This window comes from Gobius niger, assembly GCF_951799975.1.
Source record: "Gobius niger genome assembly, chromosome: 1".
NCBI lineage: Eukaryota > Metazoa > Chordata > Actinopteri > Gobiiformes > Gobiidae > Gobius > Gobius niger.
The window spans coordinates 7,888,503-7,902,127 of record NC_136852.1 but is presented as its reverse complement, the minus strand read 5'-3'; the positions used below and the strand labels follow the sequence as shown (position 1 = coordinate 7,902,127).

Genomic DNA, 13,625 nt, shown 5'->3' with positions numbered 1-13,625 from the left:
GAAACATGTAGGAGAGGCAGGGTTAGGGTTTTTGTGGGATTTAGGGTTAGGATTAGGGTTTGCACTGAGGGGGGTTGGAAGTCTACAATTGGGTTAAAGCTCCGGGGCCTGTGGGTGCATTAAGTCGGCCTGACAACACCTCCCACCCACAGCACATTAACTCGTGCAAAAGTCATCTCTGTATCGGCGTCATTTTATCAACCACCTGCACTAATGCTGACTTTAAGATATTGTACTTATTTTGAATACTTTTTAAGCTCATTGTATATAAGATAATCCTTGTTTTCTAGAGGAAAATATGCATTTCTTATTAGGCCCGAGCGGCCTGCAGGGCTCGGGCCTATTGTAATTATTTCATGCCTTTGCATTTGAACGAACTCGTCCTAGGGCGCACCCCCCGGTTATTGTGGTGGCGTGTGACGGCGTGCGCCAACCCGCCAACGCAGCTCGTGAGGGCCTCTAAATGCTGCTTGCGGCTTTAATATTGAGTTTATTTTCTTCTTTTTTTTAGTCTGAGGGGGCGTGGTGTTAACGAACAGCTGTAAATCCGACACTTCTCTCTCGTTCTCTGGAGCACGTTGACAAAGCAGAGCAGCTTCCCATGGAAAGATCGAAACAGCTGAGATTTTGACGTTTCTCTGAGTTTTTAAATGGTCAAAATCGGTCCGAGGACGACTGAGAAACATCCTGATAAAGTCTTCAATCCGAGAACCAGGCTTTTTTCATATGTTCAGAAAACGACTAAACTTCAGGCTTTTCACACAAAAACACCAGACAGAAAAATTGGGCAAATCCCCCCAAAAAAGACAAGCGCCCCCTAGAGTGGCAATAAAGAGAAATGTGACAACCAACCCGTGTGACAAACAACCCTGGTTTCCTCTATTTCTATCATAGCCCAGTTCCAGACTATGTTGTGATGTTCTCTTGTAGTTCTGGCTCCATCTAGTGGTTGAACAAGTGTTTTACAATAAGACTGTGTGTCGGCTAAATGAAAAGATAAATAGCGTCATATAGAATTAACAGACTGCAGGCTTTGGCTCTGATCTCTCCCTGTCTCTCTCTGTATGTAACATATTGTTTAACATGTGCAGTCCAGCCACGTGTCCACTGAAGGGCTTTACTCTGCGCCTTTAAAACCTGTGCGTTTATTGTTTTTTTTCTTGCGGTATGAGACTGTCCACGAGCGTTGGTCCATTCTGAAGACATATGGCTGTCTTTAAAGTTTGACCAAATGTAGGCCTGTTGTCATGTTGTGCACAGGTGAACTGCCTGCCTTCACATGCGGACACAGTGAGGACCGGACAGAAATGACGATGCTCTGATGCTGACAGCACGCGCTCTCCTCCTCTGGGGATTCCTCTCTCTCTCTCTTCAATGCGGCATTTATGGATGCGTGCAATGAAGGAAAGGGACCCACATTATCATTGATACTTAGGCCATAAAAAGATTAATAGGCTATTAAAATAAATTGAACTCTTCCTGGGAAAAGAAACACCACAAATTTACCACGGATTTATTTTACAGCTCTGCTGTGGTAAGTTTGGATGCGTTAAACTCTGTGAATAAGTCACTTGCATGAAGGGCATGAAGGGCATGTTGCACCTTGAATGACTTCAGTTGGCTATTCGCTGCCTTTTCTCATTTACTGAGTTTTATTCCTCTAAGTCCTTGACTTCGTCGCTTGGTCTGGTTAATACGCATCATGCGCGTGCCTATGCTTGAGAGTCTGCCTCCCTGCTGCCATGTGAAAGGCCTATCCTCTGCAAAATGATTGAGTTGGCATTGTATGCCATGGACTGTAGCCATGTCATTTGTAACATAGGACCCTTTACCCTGCAGATAAACAGTTTGTCTTGTTGTGTTTATATCTTGTGAATGTATAAACTGAAACAGCATCAGAGTGCAGCATTTAGTAAATAGCGCATCAGCTCAGCTGCCCCTTTTCCCCAAATATGTTATGCTACAAGCCCATAGGCTCAAATGAAGCCAACCTTTTATTATCATTATCATTATCAAGGTTAATTAAGGGCTTATTTAACATAAGCCTAGTATTAGTTGAAGTTTGTAATGATCTCAAAAAACAATGTAGTGTCATCTTTACTTATTCACTATCTCTGCTGCTCAGCTCATCAACAAGAGGAGCTCATTTGCCTTTACATTAAAAATAAATAAATAAGCAAAGAATAAATAAATGAAACAATCCTGGACGCAGATTTCATTTTTGCCTGATTCTTGCATTACACTTTAGTTTAAAAAGGCGAATGTTTAGAGCGTAAGCACGCATGCGCAAATCAACGCAATTTCACTGACGCTGTAGCCAAAACTTAGTGTTGTAATAAGAGCCTAACTATTATTATTTTAGCATCAGAACAACAGCCTTTCTACATTGTTGCCTCGTGATGATGGATAAACTCATAGCAGCGGCTCAAATCTCTCTTTTGCTGATTTAGAGTCTATTCTTTCCCCATGCGATGTTTTGAGCGAACGCGGAAGTGAGTGGACGGTAATCCTCTCGCCTCGCGCTCCTGCCATCACGCTCCGCCGTAATTCATTATTATTAGAACATCGCCTTTGAAGGAGTCGGTATGTCGCCGCGGGGAAACGGACATGTCACCTGTCATTGTCGCCGTTGTTCTTTCTAGGAACATCGCAGATTGTGAAATGCTTCGGCGTTTTGGGGATCCCGAAGAGGCTGCGCACCGGACCGGCCCAAGTAAGTAAAGTGGGGGTTTGCGGGGGATAACGCTAATCAAACCCCGGTCTGTGCGCCGTGCAAAGAACCCCATTCAAACTCGTGTCCTCATTTGCCTTTCTGTTGTGTTAAGTCGTGGATACGGTGTGTTTATTGTGTGCTGACACCGCGTTTGAGAGAGGAGACAGGTGCCGGGGGGGATAATAGCGGTTTTCTTGTTTTGCTTTCAGCCCTTTCCCAGGAGGTGTATCCATGCGCGCCCCGCAGAAGATAGTCCTGTCCCGTGAATGCGGAGGCGACTCTGGCACAAAGTAGCGTCAAGATGGCCAAATGTCCAGCCCCGGGGTGAGTAAATGCCCCGTCAGTGCCAGCCTTTGTGCTGTTCTGCGCTCGGAGTAAATAGGCCTCGCTTATGTCACGAATAAATGTCATGAGTGGATCTAAATTGACTCCCAGTAGCTGCACTGATTCTGCTCTAATGAAAAGTTGTGGATGACTTTACAGGATTGCCAAACAGATGGGGCAAAAATGGTGATTGTTAAAGAGGTGGTGCATGGAGGGATTTCTCAACATATTTCATAAACATTGTTTTCCAGGCACAGGATAACAAACAATTTTCTATTTAATGCTAACAACTGTAATTACAATGTATTCACAATTACTAAACACATTGTACCTGTGAAATATGTTTATGTTTAGCTACATTATCTATGTGGTTCTCCATTTGGCGATGCAACCAGATCCACTGTATAAACCTGTGAACATTAGGGCTGAATGATATGGACAAAATTTCATATCTCGATATCGATACGATATAACTATGGGTTAGGTGAAAACTAAGCAATTAAAAAATTAGATAAAATCATGATACAAGTTTCAAGTTTAATGGTTTTGTATAGCCCAGTATCACAACAGAAGTCGCCTCACAGGGCTGCACCAAACATTAAGGCAATAAAACAGAGCAATAAATATGACAATTAAAAGTTCAGGTGAATCTAGGCAAATATAATGTCCAATAGGAGGTAGCGACGAGCGGCGTGAGTGTTCCCCGTCCTTAGACTCTCCAGCACGGCAAGGAAAAACTCAAAAACCCGGCAGGAGAAAAGAGAAACCTACAAAAGAGTGCAGTTTTATTGATGAAAATCTTTATCGTTTATATCTTGCTTATTCGATTTCAATTTTTTGAATGTTCATATCTCGATATAAACACGATAACGATATATTTTTCTTTTGTGATATTGATATCTTGAATGTTCATATCTCGATATTGATACAATAACGATATATCTTTCAGCCCTAGTAAACAATACTGGCCTCTCTCTGAGCTATTTCGTTATTTGTTTATTACATTCTTATGGGAATCATACCTGTAAATACGGCACGCCTGATTGTAGCCATGAGTAGGCCTGTCTCAATATCAAATCTAAATTCCGATATATTGCGGCAGGAAAATATCGAGATGAATGATATTATTAAAGACCTCATGATGCAACAGAAACTAACACTGAAGCTTAAAAATTACAATAAATCTCGGTTCGATAATCTCGGTAATCTTAAAATATCTCACAATGGATTTATTTTGGGTAAAATTATAGTATTATATTAGAAAATGGGGGAAAATGCAAATAAAGGTACTGACGATAAATGTTGAGCCCAATAATGTATTGTTTATCTGTCATTTATTACAGGGGTTCCCAAACTTTTTTGGCTGGGACCCCAAAAATTGACACATAAACAACTTGGGACCCCCATTACACAAAGTTTTCAATAAATCTGCTTGTATTTGACTAAACATTTCCTATTACAGCTCTCACTTTGCTGAAAAAATATCGGTATATATATCGTATATCGATATTCAACCAAAATATATCGGGATATGACTTTTGGTCCAGATGACCCAGCCCTATCGTGATTATCATGTTAGAAGATAATCGCTAAATCCATCAGACAACCAGTGCAGGTAACTTTACCAGGAGTGGGTACGTCTCCATGGAGATGTGACTAAAGTCAGCAGTGTTTAAGATTTCTGGAGGTTAGTTCCTCATCCAAATCCATTCTTTGATCACTCACTGCAGAAAGAGCATGTTCTGTGTGGAGCTGCATGTTGTATTGATGACAGCAGTATATGTTAAGTGGTGACGTCAAAGCTCCACTTCCGGGTCCGCAGATGTACGAGAAACTACAAAAAACTCTTTAATACCACAATCAATATTTCTGAAACTCAACAGAGAGTTCCTGAACATACTTATTTATCAGGCCCATTAGCCAAAAATGCTGTACCTACCACTGTAAAAGTAACATTTACCAAAATCAGTACATCCGGGTTAGTGGAGATAAATGCTAACGGCGCAGCAGCTACGCTAACCCCGGAAGTACCGACCTTAGTAAATATTACTTTTTTAACACTGGGTGCGGCATTTTTGGCTAATGAGTCTGAGTAATAAGTAGGTTCAGTAACTCTCTATCAAGTTTCAGTTTCAACTATTGATGGTTGTTTTTAAGAGTTTTTAAATGTTTTTTTATCGCATATTTGCCGGTCTGCTAGGAAGCGGAAGTCGTGACGTCACACTTAATAAGGCGAGACACTGCAGGTGAATAGGGAAAAAATTTATATTTACAGATATCAATTTGAAACTGTTGCTGTCGATCACTGGCATAAATGAAAGAAAAAAATACATTGCAAGTTTTCTGTCATTTTATCTTTTCATATAAGAACAAGGTGTTTTATGCCTAAAATGCCCCAAATTTCCCATCTTTTCAGCGACGAAATCTGAATAACGGATAGAGCTACATTCAAATTTATGGTTTCATTTTATTGATAAATGAGTTATCAAGACGTTTTCAGAGGGGATTTTGGATTTCTTGTTCAGTTTTAAAATAAGCTGTTTTTTAGTGGAACATTTTGTAAAAATGTAATTTTTGCCTTATTTTTTGACATTCAAAACTCAATAAATGGGGCTAGGGATTAAATAATAAAAAATCCCTCTGAAAAAATCTTCCAAATATTGTTCAGTCCAAGGCTGGAAACTTTGAAGTCTTTAGGTCCGACTGACGTGGACATAGTGTCGCCACAATGACAGAAAATCTGTTTTGAGAAAAAGGCCCTTGAAATTGCATTGTCCCATATAAGTCTATGGGGGAACATTGAATCAGCGCAATATTTAAACATGTTATTGTGAAGATTAGGCATATTTTCTGTTTCCGGGTGAAAGCTTATATGTTCAGAGACCAATTTGGCCCAAAACCTGAAAACTGAAAAAAATGAGTTTTGCCTGCAGTGTCTCCCCTTAACAAACGTCCAAAATGTTACACAGTGCGCCTTTAAATACTTACTTTATGTCTCACTCAATATGACATTTACGGCAGACGATGAAGAGGAATGTTTAATAACTGTCCAATCCCCATCATTTCTGCAGTTTCAGTGATTTTTTTAAGGCAAATATCGTGATAATATTGTTAATTATTTTGGCCAAGATAATCGTGACCCAAAATTTCATTATTGTCCCATCCCTCGATGTACTGCATCAAACCTCGGACCTATTTACTGCATTGTCGTGCTGCTCTCAAAACACTTCCTGCTTCCAAAATCCTTTCCACCTCTTCTTCATTAGGTTCTGAACTCTCAAATGACTCAAGGAGCAACCACACTTGTTCATACATTATGCCTTGCTCATTTGTATATTCTCTTATGGGATATTAATGCCAGATATTTGCCTCTAGAATCATTAAACCCTATGTTTTCCCCTGGCTTCATGTTAATGTGACTGGCCTGATCTTGTGGCTCGCCCACCTCGGCCTCTGGAGAGCTGCGATGCTTCTTGGCTCCAGCTTTGCTTTGCTGAACCTGCAGGAATATTCAGCTAAATAGGTGTTTTAGGGGCAGTTTGTCTCTCGCTGGGCTACACGGCCAACACTGTGTACGAGCTTTTCCACACGGCTTTAGGAGCTGGTTAATAAACTGTTTATTGCAATAGTCTTGAATGATAAAATAATACATTCTGTTGCAAATCAATAAGACACGAACGAAACAGCAGAGGCAGATGTCAGAGGATTTGGATTGGAGTCATTGTGTTTTGCGGAAATTCTAGTGGGCGAAGCTCTGGCAGTAATGGCCGTCCACAGCGGGCCCTGGTGAGGTGATTGTTCTCATATTACCCTAATGTTCAATAGATTGTAACCAATATTCCCATGCCCTTTTAGGTCACTTACATTTCTTTTACAAATGTGTGGTATGAGAATCAGATAACAGTGATACTATGCTTGAAATAACAATATTAAGTTTATTCATCATTATTGATGGCTGGGGCTCGAACAATGAAGACAGTTCAAAGGCTCTATATTGTTTATTTCTTGTCAAACCTCTCCTTTGTTGGTATAAAAGCTTAACAAACTGAATAGTAAACTGAAGATACAAAGACCCACAAAACCACCGCGCTCTTTGGGCTTCACAGGTTAAGATTCCAATATGTATTTACAGATATAAACAGACAAAAACTGATCAAAATAAAGAAGAAATCCAGTTTTGTAGTGTTGCAGTGGTTCCCAAGGCTTGTTTGCAACAGAAGTACATTGAAAAGAAAGGAAATGTATATGTGTTTGCTAAAGTTTAGTACCAATATTTAGCCTGCTATTTGTTAAGTAAGACATTATAGTTTTCTTTAAATGGAGTAAATAGTTACTGGTAGGGGGTCACCGTTTGGTCTTTGGATTGATATGGGGGGCAGTGTTTATAGAAATTAAAGGAGAAGTGGCGTTTGTTCCCAGGGCTGAGTTCCGTTGAAAAAAAAAGTTTAGGTACTACTGGTATAGAAAAAATAAAAGCAGGTTTTCGACTGTATTTTCTACTGTATATCTTTAGAGACCAAGTTCTGTTGCCTGTTTGGTCCTGGGACAGCATTAAAGGAAGGTACTTGGTTGTTTCAGCTCAAATAAATGATACAAAATTGAAAAGAAATGGCCTTTTATGGAATGAATTAACATTATTAAAAGTCCTTTACTTGCTGTACATGCCGATGCGTTTCGGTCGCGTTCGTCCTTCTTCAGGGCAGACAATTCAAATAGTGCCTCAGGTCTGCTTAATAAGTCCAGGCTGTGGTTTTTCTCATATATTTCCGGTATGACACAATAGAGCCATATGAAATACAGAAAAAAACTCATAAAAACAAACTAAATAAAATTAGACGACAATGGTAAGGCATAGAAGATGTCTATGTAGCAAACAGCAAGATATACACACAAGCTTTGTTGAAAACCACATAAGGATCTACAGCACCCTGGAGTCTGCTAAGAGGTCGACCACACTAAACTAGCATGAGTAAGTTGCACCGGATATTGCCTCAGGTGTAACTCAACACTGTCCAGCTAATAAAGGACTTTTAAGCTATCAAAGTGCCTCAGATGTTTCCCTGTTTATTGTGCTTAATGTTTATTTTGATCCAAAAGAGCACCTGACCTTCACAACGTATTCCACCCACTGAAGCAATCACTTTTTTCCTCTCTGAATTAACTATTGTTCTGTTTAATGCAGGGGTGGGGCAATTAATTTTCATAAGGGGCCACATGAGATGGCTGAATTGAGTCGGAGGGCTGCACCAACAATAACTCAAACTTATATCGGGATATAAGTATAATATATGGGGAGTGTATCGCCGGGGTCCATAAACAAAAGCTCCAAAACAAAAACAAAAATTTTGATTTTGAAAATACCTTGAGGAGTTTTTTTCAATAAATGAATAATAATGAGCCCGACAGGACTGTAGCCTCATAAAAACGGCTCACACTTATTGCACTTTACAAGCCTGTGTCACAAGTGTCTGCTACTGTAGTCAATGTTCATTCACTCCTCACTCGGAGTGAGCGCAGCGGTTAGCGCCTCCGCTTCACAGCTAGAAGGTCCCGGGTTCGATTAACACACTCTGTGTGGAGTTTGCATGTTCTCCCCGTGTCTGCGTAGGTTTCCTCCGTGTACTCCAGTTTCCCCTACCACTAAAAACATGTACAATAGGTGAATCCTCCAGCCAGGTGATTCTGACCATCAGCCTGGCTCCACATCATGGAGACGGGTCCCTGGGCGCGGCACTGCCGTCGACCACTGCTCCTTACGGGTTGCCCCAGCGGCATCGAAGGATGGGTTAAATGCAGGCAGAGGACAAATTTCCCTATGGGGACAATAAAGTATACAAACAAACAAACAAACAAACAAACTCCGTGGTAGTAAGCTACTAATGTAGCCACAGCTGCTCAGGGGCAGACTCTCCATTTCCCACTTGCAAGTCACACAATGTGTTGTTTATATCCTGATTTCTTATTATGTCAGTGCCCTCTGCTGGACACCTGTGGAATTATTTTTATTCTTATTTAATCTGCCCCTAGTGGCTGGAGTGAGCATTCTGGTAATTAAACCGCACAGGAATGGGCCAGAGACGTACTTTTCTTTTAGATATACTTGTGAATTTTTGCTCTACAAGTCGTGGGCCGGACTGAATCATCTCCGTATTTTGCCCAGGTCTGGTTTAATGCTTCGATATGACATATATTTTAGAATAGGTATCAAAAAAAAGAAAAGAAAAAAATGGGCTGGTATCGGTATCACACAAACAAGCATCGTTAAAGTACCGTTATCTAAAAATAAATAAACGTGATGTATCTTTACCCAGCGATATTCGATCCCATCCGGACAGTTAGCAAACCGGCTGCACTGGGACCCTTTTCAGAGTCCGTCAGCATTAGCCTGCTTAGCTTTTTAGCCATCATTTAGCCATCGCAAATTATGAAAGATCAAAATGTTTTCAGCTGTTGACGACCATCAGCCACACTTTGGTGAAGGTCAAAGCCTAGTTAGAAATCATTAATGTGCACAGATTGTTTCAGATTTGACCTTAGATACAAATTAGCGTTAAAAAGTGGCCTCTGAGCTAAATGCTAAATCGTGTTCAGTGAAATTTCTGCTTTTTGTGGATCAGATACACATCCAAACATCAGAGAGGTTATATAAATGCCATGAGACGGACATGTCATACCTCGCCGTACTTTAACATAAGGACTGGCTTCACCATTCATTTGTATGGGGATAGAAATGCACATTGAAGAAACAGGCTTAGATGATGGTGTTCAGCGATGCTCCGAACTTTGTGAATGTTTGCTCTAAATGGAAACCTGTTTTGCCTCAGGTTGCCGCGGGTGACGGTGGTCCACGACTACATCGGCGCGAAGTCCTTCCTGGTGCCTCCCCGCACGTCCGTCCGAGAGGTGAAGCGTCTGGTCTACGAGGAGACCGACCTCCCCGTGCAGGAGCAGCGCCTGACCCACAACGGGAAAGTGGTGAGTTTTTAATTTTGGAAAAAGCATCATCGGCCTCAGTGATCTCGCGCTGTGGCTTTAGGACACGTTTGTTCAGGAACAGCGGCCTCGTTGTTAGATGGACTCCAGTGTGTTAAATCAAATTAAAGTTTATTTATGGAGCGCTTTACAACAACACGAGGCAGAATGAAGCGCTTTTACATCAGAAGACACAGGAAAATGATCAAGTTTTTAATTAAGTGGAATTATATTTACTCAGACAGAACTAAATGGAGCAGCACTTGGTATTAATAAGTGTGATAATGATCAAACCTTTCTGATAAAAGTCAAGTTCTCGTAACAAGCTGGATTTCTATCACACATTATGCATCTGTGTTCATGGAGAAATACAAGGCAAAAACACAAAAGAACTAGACTATTTTAAACTCATTATTAGCTCATTTTGTAACTTTCAGGGAACAATACTGTTATAATAACAGCAAGTATCCTGGTGCACCATCCACAAAGTTCTCTTCCGTTACTTAAAGGGACTAGATGCAAGTGGCCATTTTATGCTCACTACTGCCACCTCAGGTCATATGTGTAACTGCAGCTTCTATATTAACCCTGGAACACTATCGCTCAGTGTACTTGTCATCAAAATCTATTAAAACATGACAATACATGACACATTTGAGTCGTGTTCTTTTATATTAAACTGTGTCATGGCTAACGAAATGAAAGACAAGCATCATGAGAGGACCAGATAAAAATGCTCCAAAAATTTGGGAACAAAGAATTCCAAAAAAAAAAAAAAATAATGAAGATGGAAACTTGGTTTTTGGTCGACCCATTCCTGGGATACGTGAGACTTCCCTGGTGAAGGCTCAGTGTCCTCGGCACAAACAGCCGCAGGAGAGAGAAACAAAATATGTCATATTTTAAATGACCAGCTGACTAAAATAACTGTGTTACTCACTTACTGTGAGGCCAGAGACACCGAACTCTGAGACAGGAGCAAAGCTGTAGTTGAAGTCGCAAAGTAAATGTGGCAGACCTGAATGTCAACCATGAAAGGGGGCAAGACTGCCTGATTAAATACACTAACCCTAACCCTACCTTCTTTCACTATTGCTGGGTGAAAATCACCCAAACATGTGCCTGTAGGACAAACTGTGTTTTGGATTAGGAAAACACCCAGGCCATCAAAGATGTCAAAGACAAAGCTAAAGCTGCAGAGACCCATGAAACTCATAATGAAAATCACATAAATGTATTTGCTCGAGTGAAAACCACCCGTCAATAGTGTTCTAGGGTTAAGCTCATGCATGACGGCACTTCGGACCCGAAGTAACACCTTTTTGAGTGGCAGTGCAGGATTATAGAGGCAGTTGTGGTGAACAGGTCTGATCTCATTCTACACATTAGGACATGGCTGGAACATGTAGGGGGAGGAAAATACATAGTTTTAACATTTTTTAAACTTGACTAATTTGGATGGATAACATCCCGATGAGCTGCTTTTACGCAACAAAAACGCCGGAGAGCTACATATTCTCCAAAGACACTTACACTTAGGAGCAGTTTACCAGGAGAGTTAGCAAAGATGATATTTTTACAAAACATGCTTGAGTTTTGTCCTCATGATTTACTATAACGATTCAAATATTCAAAAACATGCTAAAAACAAGAAGAAAATGCTCATTAATTGGAGATCGTTCCCTTACAATAACAGACTAAACAAAAGCCATCTAAACAAGCAAAATGTAAGATTCAAATGGCCACTGATTTATTTGCGCTAAATCAAAAGTTCTTAATGTGGGGCTCAGGACAAAACAAAAAAGAAAAAGGTGTTTAAGATGAGAACCTGACCCATAATCTTTCATCAGTGCTGTAATCCTGTCCAGTGTCGACATAGACTCTTTAAATACATGCTATAAATGTAGTATGTTTTACTATAGTGGGGGTCCCGGGTTGTTTTCTGTGGCATTTTTTGGTGTCACGGTCATAAAGTTTGTGAACCCTGTAATCTACTAACTGGCTGAACCTCCTGTCAGCTGTATCGCGAGTATGTGGAGGCTACGGCTTTTGGCTTGGCTCCGTTTGACCCTCGGCTCGGGTTTGACTGAAGGCAGCAGGTGCTGGTCAGTCCCCTCGTTTGGACTGAATCAACAACAGTAGCCGGCTAAAAGTAGCTCCCCAAAACAGAGCCGCATTGTCCGGTGCATCCTTTAATACCGCCGTAATCTTTCTTCTGCCATCTGTGATTCAATTGAAGTAATGTATGCTCCCCTTTATATGTATGGACTTCAAATTTCCTCCCCGCTCCCGAAAGATAAAGATCGCTGCGGTTTATTGCCGGCACAGAGCCAGACGCTGTATTTAGCAGACAAATGTTGCTTTTCGAGACAGTAATAGAAGTCACTAAATGAGAAAATATCTGTAGCTAAAAAACATCTGTCTGCCTGAGAGGAAAAGGCACTTTCTGATAATTAACTGGAATCACTGAAGCTGAAATAGCCCCTTTTTATATATATATATACAGAGTTCAAGGGCTTTTTATGTCGGAAAATGGGGATTTTGATGTCGCCATATCTTCAACAATCACTAATTAGCGTTTAACTCTCTTAGCGTCTTAGCTCAACGTTTTATCTAGCATTAATGTCGGGTATTTCTCTGAGGACAACGACAGCTCATAGTAAAGTCAAGAAGGTGTGGCCTGGCGAAGGGGGAGGGCACAATTTTTCACTCTTTTTAGCCGTTTTCTGGCAGAATATAAACTTATTCATCACACACAAATAAAGTCAAGTCAAAGTCGGGCCTATAAGGTAAGATAAGACAGGCTTTATTGATCTCACAATGGAGAAATTTACTTGTTACATTCAGCTCTTAGAAACACAGGAAATGTAAAAAAAAAAAACAATTAAATAGTAAATAGTGATATCTTTATACAATGACTACCAAGGACTTTGTGGGAACAAAAAGTATAAACAGTAAATAATGAAGTAAACAGACTATAACAAAACAAAGTTAAAGTCATTATTAGCAGTGCAGGTTTACATCATAGTGCAAGTGGTTTATATAAAGTGACGCAGATAAAGTGATTTAAATACAGGGATTATTGTGTGTATTCTGCATAGTAGTTATTGCAGATGGTACTTTACAGTCTTGTTGTTCAGTCTGACAGCAGTGGGGATGAAGGACCTGCTCCTTCTTGCACTGAGGGTGTCTCAGTCTGCCACTGAAAGAGCTGCTCAGCTCCTCTACAGTCCCGTGCAGTGGGTGGGACGTGTTGTCCATGATGGAGGTGGATGTTTTTTCACAACAGCTGTTCAGTAGGAGTGAAAAACCAGCAGTTGTAGCGAATCACGAAGTATCATGTTAGCATTCTTCGTTATTTATATTATTATGGGCTGTTGAACCACTTTGCTCGACTCCATGTTTTTGCACCTTTATTGGGTAGAAAACTATAGTCATAAAGTAGTTTTGGAGTAATTATAGAAAGTTTAGATTTGCCTCCTCTTTGTTTTCCCCCTCTGTTTCAAACATGACCATATATGGGCGATTCCATCTCTGGAATCGCCCATATATGGTCTTTTTTGAAAACAGTTAAGGGGGAAAACAATTTTGAAAAAATGTAAATTTTCTCTAATTA

The 13,625-nt window shown here is 40.5% G+C and overlaps 1 protein-coding gene across 2 annotated transcripts in view; it reads left to right on the top strand.

The window, feature by feature from the left end:
• The first annotated feature begins 1,168 nt into the window (after positions 1-1,168).
• The window catches only part of sacs (sacsin molecular chaperone), a 41,275-nt gene continuing 28,818 nt past the window's right edge, over positions 1,169-13,625 (top strand). The window contains exons 1-4 of one of the 2 annotated variants that reach the window (XM_079573090.1): positions 1,169-1,534; positions 2,643-2,713; positions 2,923-3,037; positions 9,862-10,012. In XM_079573090.1, coding sequence (XP_079429216.1) covers positions 3,015-3,037; positions 9,862-10,012 — 174 coding nt within the window. In that variant the 5' untranslated portion in view covers positions 1,169-1,534; positions 2,643-2,713; positions 2,923-3,014. Of the gene's footprint in view, positions 1,535-2,454; positions 2,714-2,922; positions 3,038-9,861; positions 10,013-13,625 lie in introns of those variants that run through there. The other variant, XM_079573091.1, reaches the window with a different exon arrangement.